Source organism: Ambystoma mexicanum, chromosome 9 (assembly GCF_040938575.1).
Source record: "Ambystoma mexicanum isolate Mex_15411 chromosome 9, UKY_AmexF1_1, whole genome shotgun sequence".
Taxonomy (NCBI): domain Eukaryota; kingdom Metazoa; phylum Chordata; class Amphibia; order Caudata; family Ambystomatidae; genus Ambystoma; species Ambystoma mexicanum.
In genome coordinates, this window is record NC_090931.1 from 1,475,348,170 (window position 1) to 1,475,372,056 (window position 23,887).

Below are 23,887 nucleotides of genomic sequence, written 5' to 3' on the forward strand. Positions count from 1 at the left end.
ACCCAATCTCCTCCTGTGTCCCATCAATTTCCTCCCTTCTCCTACAACTCCTAACAACCCTCTGACCCTTATGCCACCTCTGTCTACTGCATATGCCCACTCTCTGGCCCTTCTACCTCCCTTGCTGGGTGTACCAGCCTCCTTCACTCCATTCCCAGAAGTCTTTCAAATTTGGCAACCTGTTCCTCATAGCTACTCTCAACTCTCGCTATGCTGTTAAACCTTACTCTGACATCTGCACCTCCTCGAAGACCTTGACCTGGATGTTCTTGCTCTCACCGAGGCATGGTTCATGGCCAGCTCTGTCACAAGTGTTGACACTCTCCTTCCTGAGGTCTACAAGATCCTCTCCAAGCCCAGAACCAACCAAACGGCCTGAAGGTAGAGTGGCCCTGATCTTTCCGGAATGGGTCCCTGCTTCTGTCATTCCTACATAGGCCTACTCCTCCTTTGAATGCCTAGTCTGCAGGCTCTCCATCCCTCTTGGCCTCTCTCTGACTGTGGGCACCAACTACAGGCCACCTGGCCAGATCACCCTCTTCATCTCAGAATGGGCTGACCTCTCAACTTCTCCTCTGAGACCGCAACATCCACCTGGATGCTTCTAATCCCCCCTCTGGGCTCCTCCGCAACATATGCAACTCTTTCCATTCTACCCTCTGGTCTGACACACTCTGCTGGACACACGTTGGATGTTTTCCTCTCCTCAGACATCCCCCTCACTAACCCACCCACCCACCACTCCTCTCTTGGACTGACCACTTTCTGCTCTCCTCCAACACTCTGGACATCCTTGCCCCTGGCATGAGAATCCATCTGAAGCCTACCTTCAAGTGCAACTCTTGGTACGACGCCCTGAAACAGAAGTGAAGGGTGGCTGAGTGGAAGTGGAGGGCTTTGGGTGCATCCTCTGACAAACTGGCCTGCTGACTGCTCCAAAGGCAATACAGACTCTCTATCCGCTTCATGAAGGTCCATATCCAAGCATGCGTCTCTATGGCTGAGCTCTTTAAAATCTGCAAGGATCTTGCCAATCGTACTCCAGTCTCCTCCACTCATGTTCGATCCCATGTTCTCTGTACGGCTCTGGCTTCTCAGTTCAACACTAAAAGACAGGACATCCTGTCCTCACTTTCCTCTTCCTCTGCCTCTATCTCTCAGGCCCACTTTGGCCAACCCTCTCCCTCTCCTATTCCTTTTTCCTCCTTTGCTCTGAGAACACCTGACGATGTCTCTAGACAAGTCTGATCTATGAAAGTGTTGTCCAAACAGGTGCTCCTCCAGAACCATCAAAGACCACATTGCCAACCTCGGCTGATTTCTGCAATCACTCTTTCGCCACTCGATCGTCCCCCTCTCTCCTCAAGCACTCACTTGTCACCTCGCTCGTAAAAAAAAGCCTTCTGCCGATCCTACAGGTCAGTCGAAACTATAGACTGATTTCTATTACTCCTTTCCTGGGAAAACTCCTGGAAAAGATGGGCTTCTCTCAGCTTATCCTCCACACTGAATCTGTTGACTTCCTCCATGACTATCGGTCTGGCTTCCAGCAGCCAGCGCACGGAAACTGTTCTCCTGAACACCTGTGAAGATCTGCTCTCTAACCTTGACTCCAGCTCTCCCTCTGTCCTCATCCTCCTTGACCTTTACTCTGTTTTCGCCACAGTCAATCACGCCACCCTGATCAACAGACTCTGTGTAAACCTGGGCATCACAGATCAGGCCCTAGCGTTTGACCTCCTTCCTCCTGGACCGTCCCTCCCAGGTACAACTTGGGCCCTTTATCTCCACCACCTCTCTCCACATATGGTGTCCCCCAGGCCTCTATCCTCTCCCCATGGCTCTTCAATGTCTATCTGGCCCCTTTGACCCACGTGATAATCACCTTCTCTTCTAACGTTCAGTGTTAGGTGGATGACACTCAGCTCTCCTTTAGGCTTCCTTCATCCTCCTCTCCTCCCTCGCTCATTCATGACTATCTGTAATTCAGGATTGGTGCTCCTCCAGCGATCTTTGCCTTAATGCCAGTAAGACGGAGATGTTTCTCATTGGGCCACCCTCCTTGGGCCCTCTACCCTCACCTTCCTGTGAGGCAAAAAATCTTGGCGTCATCTTCGACTCCACCCCTTCTCTCCTTACATTACGGACCTTGCTAAGAAGCCACACTACCAGCTAAAACTCCTCCGAGGCATTCTACCTTTTCACCCTTTCCACAGAATCTCACTGTATCCAGAGCCCTGGTTCTCTTCAGGCTGGGCTACTGCAACAGCCTCTTTCTCAATCTGCCTACTTCTTCTCTGCGCCCCCTGCAATTAATACAGAACAAGATAGCCAGACTTATCCTTGCCCTCAAGCCCAGGGACCGTATCTCCAACCCGGAAATCTCTCCATTGGCTCCCAGTGGCTGCAAGCATCAAGTTATAGACCCTCTGCATGGGGGTGCTGTTGGGCACAGTGTGGCATGCAAGCCTCTGTGTGAGCTTTGTCGGTGATCTGTGGAGTCTGGTGTAATATCTGCATAAAATTGATCTGGTTTGCCACCAAAATAAGAGGAGAGCGCGATGAACTAGCAAGCGCATCCTGATCGAAGATCAAGAACTTTGCTCCGCCAACACCGAAGAAACACGATGAAATGGACGTGGCCCACCTGGCCAGGCACCGTGCGCCTCTCAATGTGGGCGGGCCTGGTCACGAGGAGGAAGTCGCAGCTAAGTTCGGGAGGACATAGAGGCCTGGAGGCATGAGGGTGGCTGTCCTGACCCGCTAACACACCTCTGCAGACCAAAGGTACCCCCCCCCTGTGCCCCACATATGGGAGAGGTGAGGCAGATATCCATCCCGAAGACACTGAGGCTGGCACAGCCCTTGTGGGCTGTGTTAGGCAGAATCCTGTGCAGTGCCCTTAGGGACCACTACACACAATTAAGACTACAGGTGGTGATACAAGTTTTACCTTTGGAACAAGCCTGTACTACTATGTCATAGTGGTAGCAGTGGCGGAGCAGCCAGGCTCATCTCAAGAGTATATGAGCAGTAGCAGAGATTACACAAAGGGACCACAATTACTGTGGCTCAAACAAACACTGACTCAAGGTTCCAGGTAGAAAAATATAAGTACATTTATTTTTAAACCATTCGTTATAAACACACTTCTATTAAACCTAAAAAAAAAACCACACGTTAAATATACTACAACTAACCAATTCACTTTGTACAGTAAGTCTCAAGGTGTAAGTACCCTGTGTTGGAATGAACCCGTGTTAGGCACAAAAACACGTTACCGCGAATACGATTGCGATCACTTTTTGACAGTTGAAATGCTACCGGGGCAAAAACACACTTAGCACTTGAGATACCCAGAGGGAGTTGGAGGCAAAAATCACAGGCAATATTTTGGTTAGGCAGGTAGAATCCAGAAACACTCAGAGACAGGAGTTCAAAAGTCAAAGGGCCGGAGCCAGGGTCGAAAGACACCGGGGCCAGTTGCTGAAGATCACACAATCCGACAGTTCACGATTCAACGTAGCCAAAAGTACTTTGATATTGTCCATGTTCGGAAGCAAAAGTTATAAGAAGGAGGGAAGACAAGGGCAAGCCTTGGAAATGAAGAAGAAAGGGATTCACCCAGTTTCCTCAACAGAACACAGTACCTTGTTCCAATGGTGCAGCTGGTGCCCTGGCAGTTGTTCCTGTTGGTTTCCCGCAGACCCACGATTCCTGGAGCTTTGTCGAGAAGGAAGACGTCTGAAGGGGGTCTGCACTACACGGGGATTAGGCCGGCAGCAGCGACATGGAGTAAAAGGTGCGCTCCTTAAAAACAGGAGAGGCTCTTCAGTTGACTATCCGGACCACTACAGCAGTGTGCAGCATTTTCGACCACGGAAGAGGATCCTCTGGCTGTAGAAGATAAGCTGGTTATCCCCACCAAGCTTAAGGGAAGAAGACTCCAGACTGGATCTTCTCTGAGTCGTTGAAGGGCAGATAGCTCAGGACTGCAGGGCTTCACCGGGACAGGGTAGTTGCAGCAGCTGTCGTTCTCTCCGCTTCTCTTCAGTTCCTTGTAGTTTCAGTGGCGACTCTGACTTCTAGCCCAAGAGACCTGTCTTTTATGCGAAAAACCCCCATTCACGCTGCCTGGCTGTCAATCCCCCAGCAGGGGGGTTGTCCAGCCCGGACAACTACCCTGGCCAATCATAACAAAGTGCAACTTGGGTTTCCTAGGATACCCTGTGTAGGGGGGTGACTACACCCTCCCTCACATTCAGCCCACCTAGACACCCAGGCGCCTTGAGGAGGGCTTCTGGGCAGAAGCCCGCCAAAAGGCAGTGAACAAAGAAGGCGAACCTAGTTTGCCGCGCAAAGTAAAACACAAGAAGGACTTTAACAAAAAGAAATGGTGAATAAACCCTACCGGAGCCAAGAGAAAGACGATTTGGTCAAGCTGGTTTATGTTAGAGGCTAATATAATAGCCAAGAACAGTACCACGTTTATCTAATATAATCGCTGTAGAAAAGTTAGGTTAGATACCACTGCCACCAGCCAAGTCTAAATGTTAAGAGCGAAACACTGCTCTAGGAGGTACAGATAAAAAGGGATACGAGTTAACCCTTTCCAGTACTCCATGGAAGATGGGGTGTACTGGATCTGTAGTAGATTGACTAAGTAAAGTCAATGGTAACTTCCCCCCTTTTCTGGGGGACAGTAGTTGCCTCAAAAATGGAGTCAAGGGAAGTCTCAAAGACAACCCTGTGCCTGGAAAAAAATAAACTCCAGAAGTCCAGCAAAGATGCTGGGGGACTCACTAGGTGAGGGAAATTAGCCATAAACGAGAATTCTCCCTAACGGGCTGCCCGAGACGCGGTCCTTATCTGAGGGTCCCAAACCCCCTCTAAATGCCACGCGCGGAGGGAAGAGTCGTCCACCCGCTTGAAGCGCTCTGGGGCACGGACTGGAGGCGAGACCGCTGGATTCACCCAGACGGCGCTTCCAAATACACAGCATCAAGCATCGGAAATCCCGCTGTGCGCCCTGGGCCTTATTGACGGTGTGCCCCCTCCTGCTAGCGGCAGGATACGGGGGCCAGATCTACTCGACGTCCAAGAACGGAGGAGGCGGTGACGGCGAGCGCAGTGGCCTGCCATTCGCCTGCGGACCAGGACTCTGGTGCTCCCAGACCGTGGCGTCCCGTTCCTCCTCCCCAGTTGCCACAATAATACTCGGCTCCTGCAACCTTCATCCTTGTCCCACCGGCGAGGTGAGGAGACCCTCCCCCCTGAAGGGACCGTTGACATAGCAGACGGGGGGGGGGGACACAGTGTTACCCACTTGCAAAACGGACTACCCGCGTTTGGGGGCCAGCACAAGGAGAACACCAGGTAGAATAGGCCCGATATCCCTCCCTGGCAGCTGCTGGCTGGAGGCGCTCGTCAGCTGTCTGGGCGGTGTCCCCCGCAGCGAATTGGGAGGCCGCATTGTGATTCCCTGGATCAGTGAGACACAGCATCAAGCATACACAGCTTTGCAAAAAAAAAGACGCACATGGGCACGTGCCGAAAAGCACCCCATGGAAGGTAACGAACGGCGTGCTTGATAATATGAACGCAGGGTGAAACCGAGCATTGCATTGGTAACATAGTTAGGTACATTTCTAGAGCAAGTCACAAGAGAGAAACAGTTTGTGCGACGGTGAGGACACTAGTCCTCGCGGTAACAAGCAGAGACAAACCACCCCACTGCTCTCTACAGACCTCCGGTGTTCCCTACCAGATACGTTTGAATGGTTTGACCGGAATGGGGACCCACTAGCACATGACCCAGACAACCAATATATCACCTCCACGAAAAGGCACACGTAGGAACCGCGAACTGTATATCATTGGGGTACCAACCAGGTTCCCACAACACCTGTGTTTGAACCCTCTGGTGTGCCCTCCAGCTACGGAACCGGCCTACACACGGCGAGCCCTCCCCACATCACAGGTAAATGCCTAAAGGAGCACCCTCTAAAAAAGGGTGGAACAATAGACAAATTTACTACACCGACTCCTAAATAAACTAACACTAACGGCGAAGATACTGGTAGTACAGAGATGGCGACGACAGCACCTCACACTGATCTGCAAGGGGGTCATCACCGTCATGCAACAGGGATTTGCAGCAATGAACGATACGTTAGTTGGCATTAATATTAACACGATTTGGGTCGAAATTGAAAAAGCAACACTGCGTATTACTGAAGCCGAAACACTGATTAGTACAGTAGAAGACACCATGGAAACCCTACATAGCACTGTGACAACCATGGCGAAAGACTTGGGCACCATCAAACTGAATGTGAAGATTTAGAAGCGAGGTTGAGGAGAAATAATATACGCATCATGTGAGTCCCGGTGGATGCCTTGAAAGGCCCCATGGAACAAGCAGTGGAAGAATTCTTGAAGGGCACACTGGGAGACCCAGGATGATCCCCGATGTTTGTAGTTGAGCGTGCACATAGATCACTTGCGGCGAGACCTAAGCCAGCTACGTTCCCTCGACGTATCATAGCTTGCTTAATAAACTACAGGAACAGAGACCTGGTATTGAGAGCAGCCAAGGAAAAGCGTAAGATCTGGCTGGGATCCAACGTAAAATGCATTTTCCCGGATTACACGCTGGCGGTCCAACAAGAGACAAAGATGTATAGGGGTGAACAAATTGCTGAGAGAACGCTGGATCACTTACTCTGTTATACCCAGCAAGACTACGTATGCAGTTTAAGAACAAGATCTATTTTCTCAAATTTCCGGAGAGATGGAATGAAGACACACTCCAACTGCAATGCCGTCCAACAGGTCCAGACAGAATGTAATGTAGCAGTGAGTAACCCTTGCATATGCTATACTAGTAACTGGGCAGCAGCCTGCGACCAGACCATTGAGTAGGTAGGGGGTTGCAGAAGATTGGATACGACGGTTGGTAAATGTATCAATGTATGAAGAATTCTGTAACTCGTAACACCTAAAGGTATTCATAATGTGTTTTCGAAATGCAGGATTATGCTGGTAAGGTGGTAAGTCTAGGAAAGTTATTTCTTTGTGAGGCAAGCAGCCGGCACACCCGGACACCACGAAAACAGAAGTCTCCAATGTGAGTGCATAGCTTAGTTTTGTTGGGGTGGTGGGGGGCAATGAATGGTGGGAATTACATAGTGAAAATTTGGGGTACTATGAGGGTGGGGGGAGGGAGGTTGGTGGGGACTTGGGCTGAAAATGTTAAAAAAAAAAAAATAATAATAATTCAGACCGGAAACGACAGGTAATGACCACAGTGTACACAGGCACACATTGATGGAACCCAATTGTCGATATATAGAAGGTAATAGCTGACACCAGGTACACTGGAATAAAATTACTGAGTTTGAATGTCAGGGACCTGGGCCTCCCTATGAAAGCACGTAAGGTGACCGCATAGGCAAACCTACAAGGAGCCCAGATACTATACTTTCAGGGAACACATTTTCAAGATCACAATGCATGCAAGTTTGCCCCTGGTTGGGGTGAACGCCGCTACTATACCTCCTATTCCACATGATCCTTATACAAAGGTCGCTCCCCATTACGCACTCTACGATGGAAACTGTGACAACCATGGCAGATATGTATTGGTGCATGGGAAGTTGGGGAGTGCAGAAATATTGCTGATGAATATTTACTATCCCTATATTGATGACCCCAAATTTTATGAACAGAAATGTGCTAAGTACCCAACTGCACAATTACTCTGGGGGGGGATTTCAACACGATACTCGACACTGACTGCACATCAACCACTCCCAGGTCCTTGACGAATGCGGCCCGCACAATTCATACACATATTAGTGATTTTGATCTGAGGGATGCCTGGCGGTCATTACACGTAGCGCAGAGGTCTTTTACCTTTTACTCCTCTGTGCATGACATGCACTCCCGCATAGACCTATGGCTAATATTCAACATGGCTTTGAGCTGGGTAGTAGAAGCTCAGATTCTTCCCAATACACTGTCTGATCATTCTCCGATATCAATCACCATAAACATCCCTGATAGTGTGCCCCGAAGAGCGCAATGGCGCTTCAAACCTGCGTCGTTCCTGGACCCAGTTTTCAGAACCAACATAGCGCAGCATATCTCAGACTTCTTTGAATTCTTGGCCTAATGAAGACTCAGTAGCTAAGCAGAGTACCCTATGGCAAGCATTCAAAGTCTATATGCCGGGTATAGCAATGTCCACCAAATTCGAGGGGCTGTGAGACATTAGGCGGGAGCTCAAGAGACTAGAGGAATCCATAGCCGAGTTACAGGCAGAATACTTGGCCAGCCCATCCCTACAGGTTATTACAGAAATGAAATCACAACTAGAAAACCTTCGAGAAGCTGCCGATAGAGAGTTGCGCTACTTCGATAGACCAATGGCGACTCGTAGATACGGGGAACAGGAAAGACCATGCTAACCTCTGGTGCGTACGGATGGGGTAGTGGTTACGAAAGCGAGCGAGGTCAGTGGCATGTTCTACGACTTCTACAGTGGTCTATACTCCCCCCAGAGTGTGGCCACTGATAAGGAGATTGATGATTACCTTGCCACAATACCCACAACACTGTCAGAGGACATGCGTAATGCCCTAGAGACCCCAATAACACTTACTGAAATAAAAGTGGCGATAAAGGACCTTCCAGGTGGGAAGGCCCCGGGATCTGACGGGTTTGGAGCCGAATTCTATAAGGAATTTGCAGAGACACTTGCGTCCCGCCTCATGGCGTTGTGGACTGAAGCCCTGGACACCGGCACTCTGCCCGAGTCAATGCGGAAAGCAGTCATAACTCTGTTATTGAAGCCCGGGAAGTCTCCTGAAGACTGCGGATCATACCGACCACTATCACTCATCAACACGGATGCAACCATTTTCGCCAAGATACTTGCTTCCTGACTCAACCGGATGATGCCCTACATTGTGCACGAAGACCAAGCAGGATTTGTGCAAGGGAGGTCGATGGCATCCAACATTCGCAGATTATGTCCCAGCGGGAATCCCCAAAGATTATAAGGGGGTCGCCATATCCCTGGAAATGCGGAAGGCTTTTGACACTGTGTATTGGCCGCTCTTGTTCAGAGTGCTGCATAATTATGGATTTGGCCCTAATTTTATCAAGTGGATATGACTTCTGTACACACAACCATATGCCCGGGTGTTGGTGAATAGGACTCTATCCGCGGTGTTGGAGTTGGCGGGGCTGCCCACTCTCCCCATTATTGTTCGCACTTGTAATTGAACTCTTGGCCGATTTCATGAGGGCACAATATGCGAGAGCGGGTATCCCCATTGCTGGCCATACAGAACTGATCACCCTATATGCAGACGATATTATGTTGTTCATGAGGAACCCTGAGAAATATCTCCACAGAGTATTAGAAGCGGTCCAGGAGTTTGGATGGTTCTCGGGTCTCTGACTGAACGTTAATACGTCCGAAATGTTCCCACTGACGGACGACAAGGGGTCACCAGCCGACCTATGCAGGCTGCGCTGGGCTCCCCAACAGGTTAGATATTTGGGGGTGGAGATGGCACGCTCAACCAGTTTGGTCCAGGCCCTTAACTATGACGCACTAGCCGTGGCTGTGTGCGCTAAACTTAATCGCTGGAACCACCTCCCTATTCCACTTAAGGGTCGGCTAGCACTAGTCAAGATGATCATACTACCCAAACTGTTTTACCTCTTTAGCACAATACCACTCTGGCCTGGCAGAGCCTTCTTTGAGAAAATAACTGGCGCCTGCTCCGCCTTTGTGTGGAAGGGCAATGTCGGGTCCAGCTGGCGACGCCTCACGCAAACCTTATGAGCAGGGAGACTGGCGGCTCCAGATTACGAGGTGTATTACCTGTTGGCCCAAGCATACTATGCCATGAACTGGATAACGGATGCACCGCAAACCTCTTAAGTTGATCTAGAAACACAAGGGCCGAATTACTGCACGGGATAGCTGCTGGGAAGAGGGGAAACTGCAACCACTTGGACCCCGAAATTGGCCACACAGCAAGCATGGGCAAGACTGACGCAACAACCCCGAAATATTGCGATGTATAGTCCTCAAATACCAATCTGGGATGTGCCCTATCTGACACGTCGACCGACATGAAATTATCCACACACTGACGGGAGGTGGGTATCTTACAGTTTGGAGACCTGTGCCATAATGGTCTGTTTAGACCCTGGGAGGATATCAAACTTCAGATGGCTGATACCCCACTACAGAAGCTACAATAAAGACTCAGATCAGCAATAGCAGCAACATGAGACAGATTCCCACAAGAGCTGGAGTCGTATCCATGTCCAGCCCCCTCCGGGACAACCAAGAAAACTAAACTGCCTCAGCATGTTAGACCATATATGGAATAAAGGCACAATAACCATATACTAAATGACACGCCAGTCGTGAGGTTCGAATTCCAAACAGGTCTGGTTTATTCATAAAGTAGCTCAGTCGGCCGACCGGATCTCAATGCCTCACGACGTGTGTTCCCAGACACCGTGAGAGGAGAGAGAGCGAGCACTGCTGACGAACAAGCGAGGGTTCGGTAATTGACACCTATGCATGTATTAGTATTCTAGCAAAGGCTGCAGAGACAGTTTTCTGTAATGGGGAACACGGGGCACTGGCGCAGGGGAAGATATGTTCTAGCAGGGAGACATTTCAACCAACGTTATCTGTTCGCTAAGGGTCAGACAGTTCTGAGGCAGAGAAAATACCATCCTTCGTGAAGTAGCACCGTTAGTTGCATATAACTCGCATTTAACTGCCTTTTACAGCAGCGCTTACAAGACAAACCGGCACCTGGGCTACCGATTAGGCGCGGCTCTTGCACAGCTTCAAGGCCTCAGTGAGAGGAAAACAATGCATTTCTGAACGGCTCTACATTTGTGTCTACGTTAGCATTCGGAGTTCAAACTGTGGCCTCGCACCATGTGTGGATCTGAAGCATAGAATATATTTGCAAAGCGTTACAAAAAAGAAAATGGCCGGCATCTACAAAATGGACTCCCAATGGTCACATTCAGGTTTCACGGTTTGCAATGTTTCACATGATGCAATTCGCTTCTGGCCAACATACTATTCATATCATTTGGGCTATAGATTTGCATTTACGGTGTAACAAGCATTGTATAGAAGGACACAAGCACCTGATTTGGGGGAACGGGAGAGGGACCTTGAAGTCACGCTCACACTCTCACTGATCACAGCTGTGCAGCCTCACGTAACAGGTGTCTCTTAAATCCAGGTTCAGACAGATCCACTTTAAAATACTAAATAGATAAAATACTAAATAGAGTACACCTCACCCCAGCGTGCTTGAGGAGAATGTATGCAACAGCTACAGGGAAAATTCCCTAGGTGTGGGAGCGAAGAAGCCGACCTGATACGCATGTTGTGGTCATGTGGGAAGCTCTCTGAATACTGGAGTGGGGGTCTGTGAAGCACTTGAGGCTATGATGGAGCAGCCTGTAGACTGGGAACAATCAATGTGTATGCTGGCCTATGTACTTAAATGAATGCGGCGAAACGCAAGCTTATTAACATCGGCCTGTTACTGGCTAAGTGCGCCATATTAATGAGGTGGAAGAAAGGGGCGCCCCAACAACCGAGGAATGGGTAAATGACATGGTATGGGCGAATGACCAAGAAGAAGTATACTCTAGCTTACTTTCCCGCACCAACAGACCAAGGGATATATGGGGGGTGATTCTGCCAATACCTGAGCAACAGAGTTTATACGGACAATAGTGAAAACAGAACAGTGTAAATGCTCTCATTATCATATGCCTGTATACTGTTTATATAATACTACTTTATGGTATCTACTGTGCAACTTAAATGAAGGTTTTTAAAAAAAAAAAAAGATGCTCTGCATCGTTCACAAGGCTTTCTGGGGCCATGGCCTGCACTACATCCAACTCTTTTCTGAAATACCTTCCTTCTAGAGCCCTTCGCTGAGCTACCTCCAACTCTCTGAGGGTCAGACGCTTCTCCAGACAGAGTGAGTGGGTAGATCTCTCTCCTTTGCAGGTGCCTCCCTCTAGTATTGCCTTCCTGCCCATCTCAGCATTGAGCCGGACCACCTGAAGTTCTGGAACCAACTCAAGACCCACCTTTTCTCCTCTGCCTTCTCTCTATCCCTTGCTAACTTATCTGTCTGCTCCGCCGGCTGGTTGCTTGGTTCCCTCAGTCTCACTGGGTACAAGGCTCCTTCCATGACCAGTCCTCCTTTGCACTTAGGGGCTGTAACTGTAACCCCTACAGCCCCTCTGCCTCCTTGCACTTCCCTCGATCCACGCTGCCCTGGCTGCACTTCGGAAAGAAAAAGGAACACTCTGTGGAGGAGAAGAGTAGCGTTGCAGCCCAGGGAACGCACTGAAATAGGAAAATAATAGAAAAATCACGGTCCTGCGAAAGAAGAATTACAGCGGAGAAAAAGTAAAAAAAAAGGAATGTGCATATGAAAGAAAACCCACTGGCAGACCGCAGAAAGCTGTTCAATGGCAGAGATTATACACATTTTGCAATTGAGGGTTTGAAACACAAGATGAAAGAAAAAAGAATCAACAGAACTAAACCTCCTCAAAGAAAAATGGAGTCCTAAACCATAAGAATAATGGCGCCACATCTATAAAAGTGATCCCAACCACCGTGTTGGGAAACAGTCCTGAAGAAAGCGGTCAGACTAAAGCAATTCCCACTGAAACCGGTTGTCTAGAGGTTCAGGGTGATGTCCTGAACCCCCAAGACACTCGGATGAATTGAGAGCTTGAGGAAAGGAAATCCTTTTTTAAGCAGCACATTTATTCTGCTTGAAGTTTTATTTTATATATTTTTACCATTATTGTTTGCAGACTAGAAGGAAGCAATAAAAACAGAAAACTTCCGGAAGTGTCTTTTAGATATATGAAAGTAGTGAGCTAGGCAATGGATATTCTCTTCTTTCCCCGTCCTTAGATAGGCAGCACTTCAGCGCCAACTAGGGAGAGTTACCATCACTGAGGGGCATTTAGACCTTCCGACAGGGAAATGTTGTGAGATGTAAGCCACTATAGATATAGAAGCAATGAACTAAATCGCTAATCACTTCTTCCGGATGACGTAATGGAGATTTTGCCAGCATAAAAGTCTTTGTACCGTTGCTGTTGGAATAAATTCTGCAACTGGTGCAGAGAAAAGAATGTAGATCCTTTCTGTGTAAGATACCAGATGTTTTATCCTCTCTATTATCTTTCGCCAATCTGGGGCTCCAGATTGGTACTATTAAAGGAATGCTCATACTTCAAAATTCCACTGGTGACACAATTTCTAAAGGGGCTCACCAATGTTTCCTCCCCCCCTCCCCCCTTCTCCTTTCCATGTTCCATTTTGGGATCTTAATATGGTCCTAAAATTCCTAATGTGTGCACCTTTTGAATCTTTACACTCATGTTCTTTAAGGTTCGTAACCTTTAAAACCATTCTATTGGTGGCTCTAACATCAGCCTGTATAGTGAGCGAGTTGCAGGTACTTTCGTCCAAGCCACCCTCTACTATCTTCCATAAGGTTAGGGTTGTTTTAAGGGTTAAACCCTAATTTTTACCCCAAAGTTTGATTTCCACATACGGCAGAACATTGTTTTGCCTTCTTTTTATCCCTCACCTCATCCTAGCAAGGAGGAGAGGTTACTTAGTTTGGACCCTTGTAGAGCTTTAAGCTTTTATATTTCTAGACTGCCAAAATTCTGTATTGATGATCAACTTTTCATTGGCTATACGGGCCACAAATGTCAGGCTGTTACAAAACAGACCTTATTCAGGTGGATCATTCTGGCGATCTCAGAATATTACAGGTTGGCAGGGAAGGATCCTCCTGAAGGCTTTAAGGGTCCATTCCACCAGGGGCATGGCTACTTCTACAGCCCTGCAAAGGGGTCTATCGATATAAAGTATTTGTGAAGCAGCAACGGGGTCGACTGTCCACACGTTCACAAAATATTACTGCCTGGAATCTTCCCTCAGTTAGGATTGGAGCTTTGGAAAAGCAGTCCTGCACTCTGTTCATGAAAACCATTAAAATATAAATTCTACTCCCTCCACCAAATCAAACACTGCTTTGGGAGTCTATCAAAGATGAGGAATACGTGGGATGACAAAAGTTACTTACCCCTGTTAACGTTCTTTCGACTGGATGTTCCTCCCACGTATTCCTCATCGCCCTCCCAACCTACAACACAGTAGAATTTCCCATGCAATTAGTTTTCGTTCTTTCAAGGCATAGTATTGTCACTCCTGCAGGTATTTCTACTCAGAACTGAAGCAAACGGGCGTTTCGTGTGCTATATATGCCTTTGATAACTTCAACCTCGAGACAGAGGACTTCAAGGACATTGAGTCGACGCCATCGATGCACAGCGCCCTCTTCCTAAATGTATTTTTCCAGAGCAGCTAAAGCTGGATATCGAATATCAAAGATGAGGAATACGTGGTAGGAACATCCAGTCGAAAGAACGTTACCAGGGGTAAGTAACTTGTTCTTCTCTATCCATGCCTTACCAGACCCGCTCTGCTTTTCTTACCACTACCTTCACACGCCACTTGCTTCACTCTCACATTCGCTCTCTAATTCCCCCTACACTTCTATCACCTTTTTCACCCCCTTTAAGCACTACAATAGACACACACAACTGGTATCCGCATGTGACTAAGCAGATGCAAGAACCCAAAAGACTATTACTTGGTAAGTACAAGCTGCCATATGAAAAAAAAAATGCTTCTCTTATTTTCATGTTTGATAGGTGGCCTGCTCCTGCCTCGACAAGCTGGAATCTGAGCTATGAGTGCTAAACACTTCTCACTAGTGGCTTTTGCTTATTTCAGTTTGGGTTGGATGGTATTTTGCCAAATCAAAAGCTGTAATAGTCTGCCTCGGAGGCTAAAGGATTGCAACTAGCACATGTAGTGTAGCTCAGTGGCAACACACTCGTCTTAGAAGCAAGATGATGCAGAGGAACACAGGTTTGAAGCCCGGGTCTGCGCTTTGAAATCTCTTTGGGATTATGCGCATTATGAATAACCAATTAGAATAATAATAAAATAACTGTCCAGATTTGCATGGCTAATATTTTACTGGTATAATGCGTAAAGATTTTCCCAGAATGCAGGCATGATAGCCAGCAAAATAGGGTGCAGTTGGTGAGACTCGTGCGTCCCATTTGGGATGCTCTCAACCTAAAGTTGTAACTTGCGCAAACACACAAAACAGGAAAGGAACTCTGTGTATGCGATTATATATTTGGCAGTAAATCTGCAATCGAAAAATCGAGAATTAAAGGAAAGAAGGATTTTACAATATGCAAAGTTTAAATTGAATGCTGGTGGGGAAAAAAGCAATCTATAGAGGCTGTCAACTGGAAGAAGCATTGCAGGGAGCATGTAATCCCACAATATTATTACAGGAACACCTCTGTCAACAACACATTTTTAAGTATCAGCAAACTAGTTGCAATACTCTGAGCCAGTCACTAGCGGGTGAAGCCTGCATAGCATGTGTCTAAAACAGATTGAAGCCACAAAAACACTATTACTGGTAAGTAATGTTTACCTTTTAGGGGAAGGCTCTGTTCCAAAAGGAGATGTAGCATGTAGAGCTTATTGGAAAACCTTTAAAGTGACGGCAAATAGTTTAAAAACGCTTCGAGGCCTGCCTAGTGGTAAATGCATATGCCACCCAGCTTGCGAAGGAGGGATAAAGTGTCTGGGCTGGAATCTCCATAAAGGTAATTTTTCTGTTGTGACTCTTCACTGGATGTGGGAAAGTCGGTTTCTCATTTGTGTCCAAAGGTGGTCTCACAGCTTTGGAGCTATCACTTCATACTAATGCTAAGGAGCATTATACAAAAGGAATATTGATGGCAAGAGTGCACCCCTTGCTTGGGTGCTCTGCAAACATTTAATGTGTTAAATGCAATATCATGACTTTGTAAAGTGGCTGGAAGTTAGAAAGGAGCTGGACACAATAAACTGACATTGCCAAAATGCTCTTCAGGATTTACCGTTCTATGCATACATGGTGGTTTTGGGGTCATAATAGCATAAATAGCATTAAATGTATTTCTAACTTGTGCTTAAATGTATTAATGTACAACATGTAAATGCATAACCCACTTGTATCTTCCCTGTAACCAAGTTCCCCTCAAGTAACAGCGCCAATATGGCTGAGGGCTGTTTGTGTGCTATACAAAATAAATAGCAGTCCATAATAGCATTGATGACTGTCTCATCAAGGTGGTTCTTAAATGCGATTTGTGAACCTTGTCATGTCACTGTTGTAATGTCCTTTATTTCTGGTAGTATAGTGTCCAAGAGAGCACCTTTGAATGTGTGGAATGAGGGGGCAAATTTCGGCATAGAGCTTCAGCCAAGTCAGTGGGAGGGGGAATTGGTAACCCAACATTTAGGGATTTGCAAATTGGGCGGTTTTCCATGAGTAGCCACCTCCCTGCATGAAGTCCATGTGCAGGGACTGTGGCAGTTTACAAAAAGATAGCGAATTGTAAGACCTTGTTTAGAGAAGCAGAGTGGGGGGGTCCCTACTACAGCCTTCTGGAGCCTAAGGTGGGAATGAGTCTTTTGGTAAAGTAAAATGTGGGGTGGCATCACCTTTCACAGATGTTCGGGAGGCTTAGCTTTCCTCTGTCAGAGAAACCCAAGATTGCAAGTGTTGTGGGATACCATAAGGTCATCAGGGTCAAAGTATATAGGAGAGAAAATATGGGGCTCAGGTTGCCAGGCCCCTGACAGTTTATTGTTTAAGTAGGGGTTAGCAGGAGAACAGGATTTGTGGACTACCCAGAGGATAGGTTGAAACTGACCCAGGATCATTATTAAGTTAGTGAGGAAAGTGAGAGGGTAGGGAAGAGAAGGAAGAAGGCGGCTGTAAAGGACTGTCCACCTTTGAGATTTTGGAAGTAGCAGTCAGTTGGAGGAAGAATGGAGCTGGTGTGGGGGAAGCAAGCACTGACTGGAGTCATTGATAGCATGTCCGGATGAGAGCAGAGAGTGATGAGGTTAGAGCAGTACTTAGACGTGGCTGCGTCTAGAGCGGTCATCCGAGCAAAGAGTGATTTCTTGTAGGAAGCTAGAAGAAACCCAGAAGGTGTTTTTTGTGCGTGGCTGTCCTCAGTTGTTAGCTGGTCGGAGAGAACCATAGTTTAGGGAGTGGGGAGAGGAATTGCAGATGCAAGTGTGATAATGGTGTGCCAAGCTCAGTGACATTCCTTAACTTCAGAAATGCCAATTCATTTGAGTCTCCCAGAGGTGGAGAGAGAATAGAATAGAAAGGCAAGTTAAGCCCTGACTTTATCTAGGGTGGGGTCCAGAGTCTGGTTTGAATTTGCATTTGGTGATTTTGGAATGGGGGCAGAGTGGAGGAAGGAAAAGATTGTGACATGTAGTAGAGTGGTTGAAGGGTGATGGCTCAGCAGTGAGGGAGGAGGCTAAAGAATTGCCTGAGGACTAGAGACTCATAAGATTGAGTGTGTTGCCGCACTAATGCACCAGTAGGTTATGGAAGGCAACCGTGTAATTATCAGAGCGTGGAGTTTGTGGACCTTCTTAGCCCTCCATGAGTAACTGGGACTTCAGTGGGACGAGATTGGAGGAGGAGGAAGTGGTAAAGATCATGGAGGAAAAGGCTGATGGTTCCTGGGACCAGTAGATCAGGACGATAGTAAGTAGGGTTGATGCAGTACGTTGACCAGCAATGTGTTCTGAAGAACAGTAAAAAATTGAAGAGTGCAGATGTTCTTGCTTTGTTGATCATGAGGCAAATACCACTGCTTTTTATTAGATGGGGGGGGGGTACAAAAGATGAGTTACGTATGCATGGTTGGAAGAGTGTCAGTGTCATGTGGCATTTCATATTTTTCTGACCACCATCACTGTAAGGTGGAGACGTTTGGAGTCAAATCGGTCAGTAAGAAAGGAGTTTGAATGGCACTCACTATGGGAGCAGGAGAAGGTGGAGGTATTGCACTTTGCTGGCGGGAACTGAATGTAGGTTGTGAACGGTGTCATCATGGTTGGGGGAAGAGGATCAGGAGTAAGGAGGGGAGAGAAGTGGGGGACCATGCAGGAGAGTGCATGAAGTTACTTGATGAAGGGTTTTGAAAGGTGCTGCCTGGAGGAGGGAGATGAAATGCAGGAGTCTGGTGGTGTTAGATTAGTGGGAGGACAAGAAGTATAGACACGGGCAGGCACAGAGAGGTGGCGTTTACTGGTCGGCAATCGCCTTCTCATCTTCCGTTCCCTCTTCCTTGAGGTGGTTGAATCTCTTCTTACTCCATGCTGCCCCATTCAGAATATATGCTTTTAATGTTACACATTGCCTTTTACAACCAATGGGTGGTGACGGATCATATGATTTCAGTTCACAGGAGGAGGAGGATCTAGCTCTTGCTCGGGCTTTGTCAGCTAGTGAGGAAGAATATCGAAGACTGCAGCAGGTGAGTAGTATGAGCGAGTTGAGGGTACCGGTAAGTGTTTATTGGAACTTATTGCTATACCGGAGGAGTGTTTTTAAGGTTAGGTGCCCACAGTGAATATATCTGGGGGGCCGGGGGTGAGATCTATATACATAAGCCATGCAGGATTCCATTGCATGTATCAGAGGCAGATGTTTGGCCAGTGTATCGGTGTAATGCGCATATGATGTGTTGCACTGGTGTATAATGTGTGGGGCAAGGCATTTGAGTTCTTGTAATGCACAGGTGAGTAAAGTGGATGTTTCTAGGGCCAGAAAGCGATTTGTGTATCCGGTGCAATGATCTGTAGGGCAGTGAAGTTGATAACTGCACTGGGGAGGCAGGGCGAAGTGGGTTCAGTAGCTCAGCGTGAGGGAGGCAGATTAGTACACTGTGGCTATATTGGAAAAGTGAAGTTAGGTTTTTTGAGGTGCAGTTGAGTGTAGTGTACATCAGGGACAGTGGTCTGTAGTGCAGTGAAGTTGATTGATATTCTGATGAACAAATGGGCATGAAGGTACCAGAGGCCAATGTGTCTGTAAGGGAGGGTTGGGCAGATAGATAGGGAAGTTCTGTCTTGTAGGCACTGTAGTACAGTAAATGGTTTAGAGCCTTGGTTTACCCGAGACATTCCCGGTATAGGTTTGTGCTCATGACCTCTAATGAATGGCTGTTTCAGAGAGTGACGTACTGTAGATCTCTGATCCTGGTTGCGCTGCTGTGAAGCTGAAAATCAGACCGAAGCCTGGACCATGAACTATATATATTTTAGAGATGTTGTTGCAAACTGAGCTCAGTATCTGGGGCACTGTCTTTCGCTGTAGGACAGAATCTCGCCAAGCAAGCCTCATGTATCAAGAATTTGTTGAACAACGTTTTTCCACAAGCCTGCCCCTTAATCACAAGGCGTGGTTCTCTGGTAGGCTTCCTGTTGCATCAGATGCTTATGCAGGATTTCTGTGAAAGGGCCTAGTGTTAATGTTCAGAAAATGGAATGTGTGCGTTTCTTTACCAACTCTTGGTCTTATTTGATCTTGCCAGTTCTTTATGTGAAGGTCTTTTTGAGAAAGCGCTGGGCTGTAGGGTTGCAGATGCAGACCTTTAAGTACTGGGGTGCCCGCAGGCAGTGCAAGGGCAACTGGACATGCAGGAGCCTGGGCCCCGAGTTCAGAGGGTGACCAGTGCGTGGAGCAGTCGGGTGGATCAGCAGGGAAGAGGAGGAGTGAAGGCAGAAGCGAAAAGGAAGGTCTTGAGTTGCTTTCGGAACCGGAGATGGTTCTACTCAAGTTTGAGAGAGGCGGGGAGGGCCCAGCCGAGGAGATAGATCTTCCCACAACCCTCTGCTTGGAAAAGCGTCTGACCTTCAGAGTTGGAGGTAGATGAGCGGAGAGCTCGAGGGAAGGTGTTTTTGGAAGAGAAAGTTGGAGGTAGAGCGGTCCCAGGCCCCAGAAAGCCTTGTGGACAATGCAGAGGGTCTTGAAGTCGATCCTTGCTGCCACAGGCAGCCAGTCAGAGATTTCAGAGCTGGAGAGATATGATCCCTGGGCTTGAGGCCAAGGACAAGTCTCTCAGTCCTGTTCTGGATTAGTTGTAAAGGTCGAAGAGTAGAGGCAGGAATATTTAGAAAGAGGCTGTTAGTACAGTCTAGAAAGGACCAGCTTCTGGGGGAAAGTGAGAAAAGGAAGAATACCTCTGAGCAGGTGCAGCTGATAGTTTGACTTCTTAGAGACGTCAGATGTGAGGAGAGAAGGAGAGGGTGGAGTCGAAGATGACACCAAGGTTCTTAGCCTCACAGGAAGGAGCAGGAAGAGGGCCCTGAGTGGGTGGGCAGAGAGAGAGTAAAGGAGGGAGCGGGTGTCCCAAGGAGGAGGATCTGTATTAAGGCAGAGCTCATTGGCGGCACACCATATCCGAATTGCGGCCAGACTGTCTGGTATGAGAGAAGCAGAAGTGGCTCAGCAGAGCCTGAAAATTGAAAATTGGAGCAGAAAGTAATGATGCAGTGGGCAAGAGGTGCCAGGTAGTGGTTGAAGACCCAAGGAGAGAGGTTAAATCCCTGATGAAAACCACAAGTAGAGTCAAACATATTTATAAAAGCACGATAGGGGGGATTTTCCTGGCTACCTCGCAATTTTTGGTTGTTGAAAAAGATTTTCCACACTCTTTGCATTTTTGTGGTAAGCGCAGATTTTATTAATAAATTAGGGTGTAGCCTTTTGGACCCAATTGTGTAGAGCCGACAAGTGTTTCGACCTTGTGGGTCTTTATCAAGGCTGATGCAAATTTTAAAATTACACACATATATCCAGCAGATGTTCAGTTTAGTGACATTGTGACATTGATATGTGTGTGCAAGTGCAGAGTGCGAGGTGTGGTGAAGTTTGGTGGTCGTGATTCACGTGAGTGAGCATGGTTACATTTTTCATACATATGGTAATTGGTACATATAGTTATCGCATCACAATTCATTGGTTGTTAAACATGGGGGGGAGAGGAGAAAGGGAGGGAGAGGTCTGTGTTAGTTGGGTACAGTTGGGACATTGGCATTTGTGCTTATTTGGGTTGTGTTATCGTCTTTCTTATTGGTGGTTGTCAAAGCCCCTATTGCGGTCCTCTGTGAATTGTATCTAGGTCCTGTGTGTTCTCACAGCTGGGCTTCTCATGGGCCCTGTAATTGGTGGGGCATGTTACTTGGTATGCCCTAGAGGATATCTCGTGGAGGGGGGACGGGGACTTGGTATGTTCAACTATGGGTGTTGTTCCCATGTGTCCGGTGAGCTGTATATTTGGGATATTGCTGGTGCGATGGATTTGCTTGTGGAGCAAGGCCACTGTTCGCGATGTGCACTGCAGCATCTCGTTCTATGTTTGGGAATCGTCCGAGGCTAAGATCTGGTGCTCCGTGATCTCGGATTCTTTGTGGTTGGTGTGATACTCCGTGCACTAATCCGGGATGATCAGTGCGGTATAGAGAGGTGCCTTTGCACGTGACATTTTGGGTACAGTGTGAACTTGGCGTTATCATGAGCGTGACTTTGTAGTTGCCGCTTGCTACAATAGGAGAGTTAGTCCCTGCCCTGTTTAGGGATTTTCAAGGATACAACAAGGAGGTGTGGGCTTCACCTCAAAAACAACCTGTGACCTTGCATCACTATCAAGGACACTACAAAGAATAAACACAGCTTAGCAAACGACGGTTCCAACCCTAGGGCCCAATCTCGTGTCTTCGTTTATAAAAGCACACCACTATGCTTGAAGGTACACAGACCAAAGCAGAAAACCTTATTCAGAATACCTAACAGTAATTCTAGGGAAGTTCAACCTTATCATACATATTTAACATAGGCCACACCTATTCATGGGGAGTAAAACCAATGGTTACTTTTTGATTACTTTCAGTAATACAAGGGTAGTAGACCCTGTCAGTTTTGCAGTGACGCTCAACAAAGAAATTACATAACCAATCCTGTTACCAGGATACATTTCTGAATAGTGGAACACAGATTTAAGCAACAGTATATACTGCCATCTACTTTTTTGATAAAACAGTTATACTATGTGAGTAAGACCTTTTGGTTAATATTCAGTTATTTACTTTTCAGCTCAGTGGAACACAGTCTAATGTCAGCAATAACTTATTTTAGGATCAAGGTAAGTAAAACCCATATACTTTTTTTTAAAGGAGCTACCAGCAACTGAAAGGTTAGTATAATCTAAGGCAGACTTATTCTAGACAGACTAACAGCAAATCAGGGGAAGCGAGACTCAGTTGGGGAACTTACACACTTATATTCTGAAAGAAATAGTTAAGTGAAGCCAACAACATTACTTTTGGGAAGAGGCACAACCAGCTCAAAGGTGAGTAAATTAACCTTACATCGAACAGTTTCTATGGAAAGTAAGACTTTACATATACTTTTTAGAATGGCAGAACATCTTCAAATTAAGTAAAATAACCTTAAATATACTTTTACAAGTGGCAGAACACTTTCAAGGTAAGGAAGACCTTTTGTAGCTGTTCACTCTGAGTTACAGTTAACAACTAACTCTTTCATAAGTAAGTACACCTTTAAACACTTGTTATACTTTCCCAAACAGAATCCTTTACTTATCCAGTCATTCCCTATTCTATTGCGTGAGTTCACTCAAGGGCAGAAGAGGGACCCTAGTGGTCTAGGTGCCAGCTGTAGGCAGGGTGAGATGGGCATCTGTTGCAGGCAAAAGTCAGAGTTCTTGTTGAAAGACTGTTCAACAAGTAAATAGTTAACTTTAAAGTTAGTTATGGTTCAGGGTCTAAGAGGATTCCAACAGGGGCCTGGGTTCACTGAAAGAGAGTACTCCCAATCACAAGAACACCCCACAGCTTTACAGAAATCACAAAGGCTTAAGGTGAGTGAATTCCCCAGCCAGCGCAGTACCTTAGCATGGAAGTAGAGTTCCAGCAGTAAGACTTTAGGATTTGCAGCCAAAAACCCGGTTATTGAATTCCTTAATCACAAAGACATAAGAAAGGACACTGGAAGGAATTTTGCGACAGGGATCACAGAGAAGGCTCTAGGCAAGAGGATCTTTGCATGGTTTACTCAGCACAGAAGAAGAGGTTGCAACTGGGGAGACTTCAATATCCCAGTTGCATCAATGCCTTGTCATAAAGTCTGAAGACCGGACACTGGAAGGACTTCTGCAGCGGGGATCAAAGGGGAAGACTCCAGGCTTTTCAGGAGCCAGAAGAAGACTGAATATAGCTGGTTGGATTCTCATCGTTTGCAAGGCCCAGCACTCTGGTGAGGGGACTTTTCGGACTGGATTCACATCTCTGGAGGTCCAACAGGATGCCCGCATTTCGGCACGATTCGGGAGACTGCACCACACAATGGCTCAGGGTCCAGGGTATTGGAATATTGCAGCCGTGCAACGTCGCAGCACAACGTGGGATGGCTCAAAATGCAGGTCTTGAGTTTAGTGGCTCTCACCAGGCTTTCGGTCGGGGTTGTCGTATTTTGGAGTCCCCAGATCGATTGGAAGGAAGGGTAACGGCTGTCTCCGGTTACACAGCAAGCTCTCCAGTCGCTGGAAATCGTCTGAGACACGTTTCTTTTCTCATCTTCTTCGGTTTTGGTTCCAGTGGTCAGCTACCTTCTTTAGCTTCCAGGATCAGACTTTATGCAGGAAACCAACCAATCAATCAGCCATGCAACATTCAAACTTGGGCAGGGGGGATTGGCAGTACTTTTTGGACAGCCAGCCTCCCAGTTTGAACTGGATTCTCACAGTCCGGCTGCAAGACAAAGGGTTGCAGAGTTGTGTACTCCTCCCTTGCTTCCTGCCTTCA

The 23,887-nt window shown here is 47.1% G+C and overlaps 1 protein-coding gene across 5 annotated transcripts in view; it reads left to right on the forward strand.

The window, feature by feature from the left end:
- The window catches only part of LOC138489237 (AN1-type zinc finger protein 2A-like), a 422,968-nt gene that overhangs the window by 296,928 nt on the left and 102,153 nt on the right, over positions 1-23,887 (forward strand). For all 5 annotated transcript variants that reach the window (XM_069616923.1, XM_069616925.1, XM_069616927.1 and 2 more), the window contains one exon: positions 18,462-18,537. In XM_069616923.1, coding sequence (XP_069473024.1) covers positions 18,462-18,537 — 76 coding nt within the window. The remainder of the gene's footprint in view (positions 1-18,461; positions 18,538-23,887) is intronic.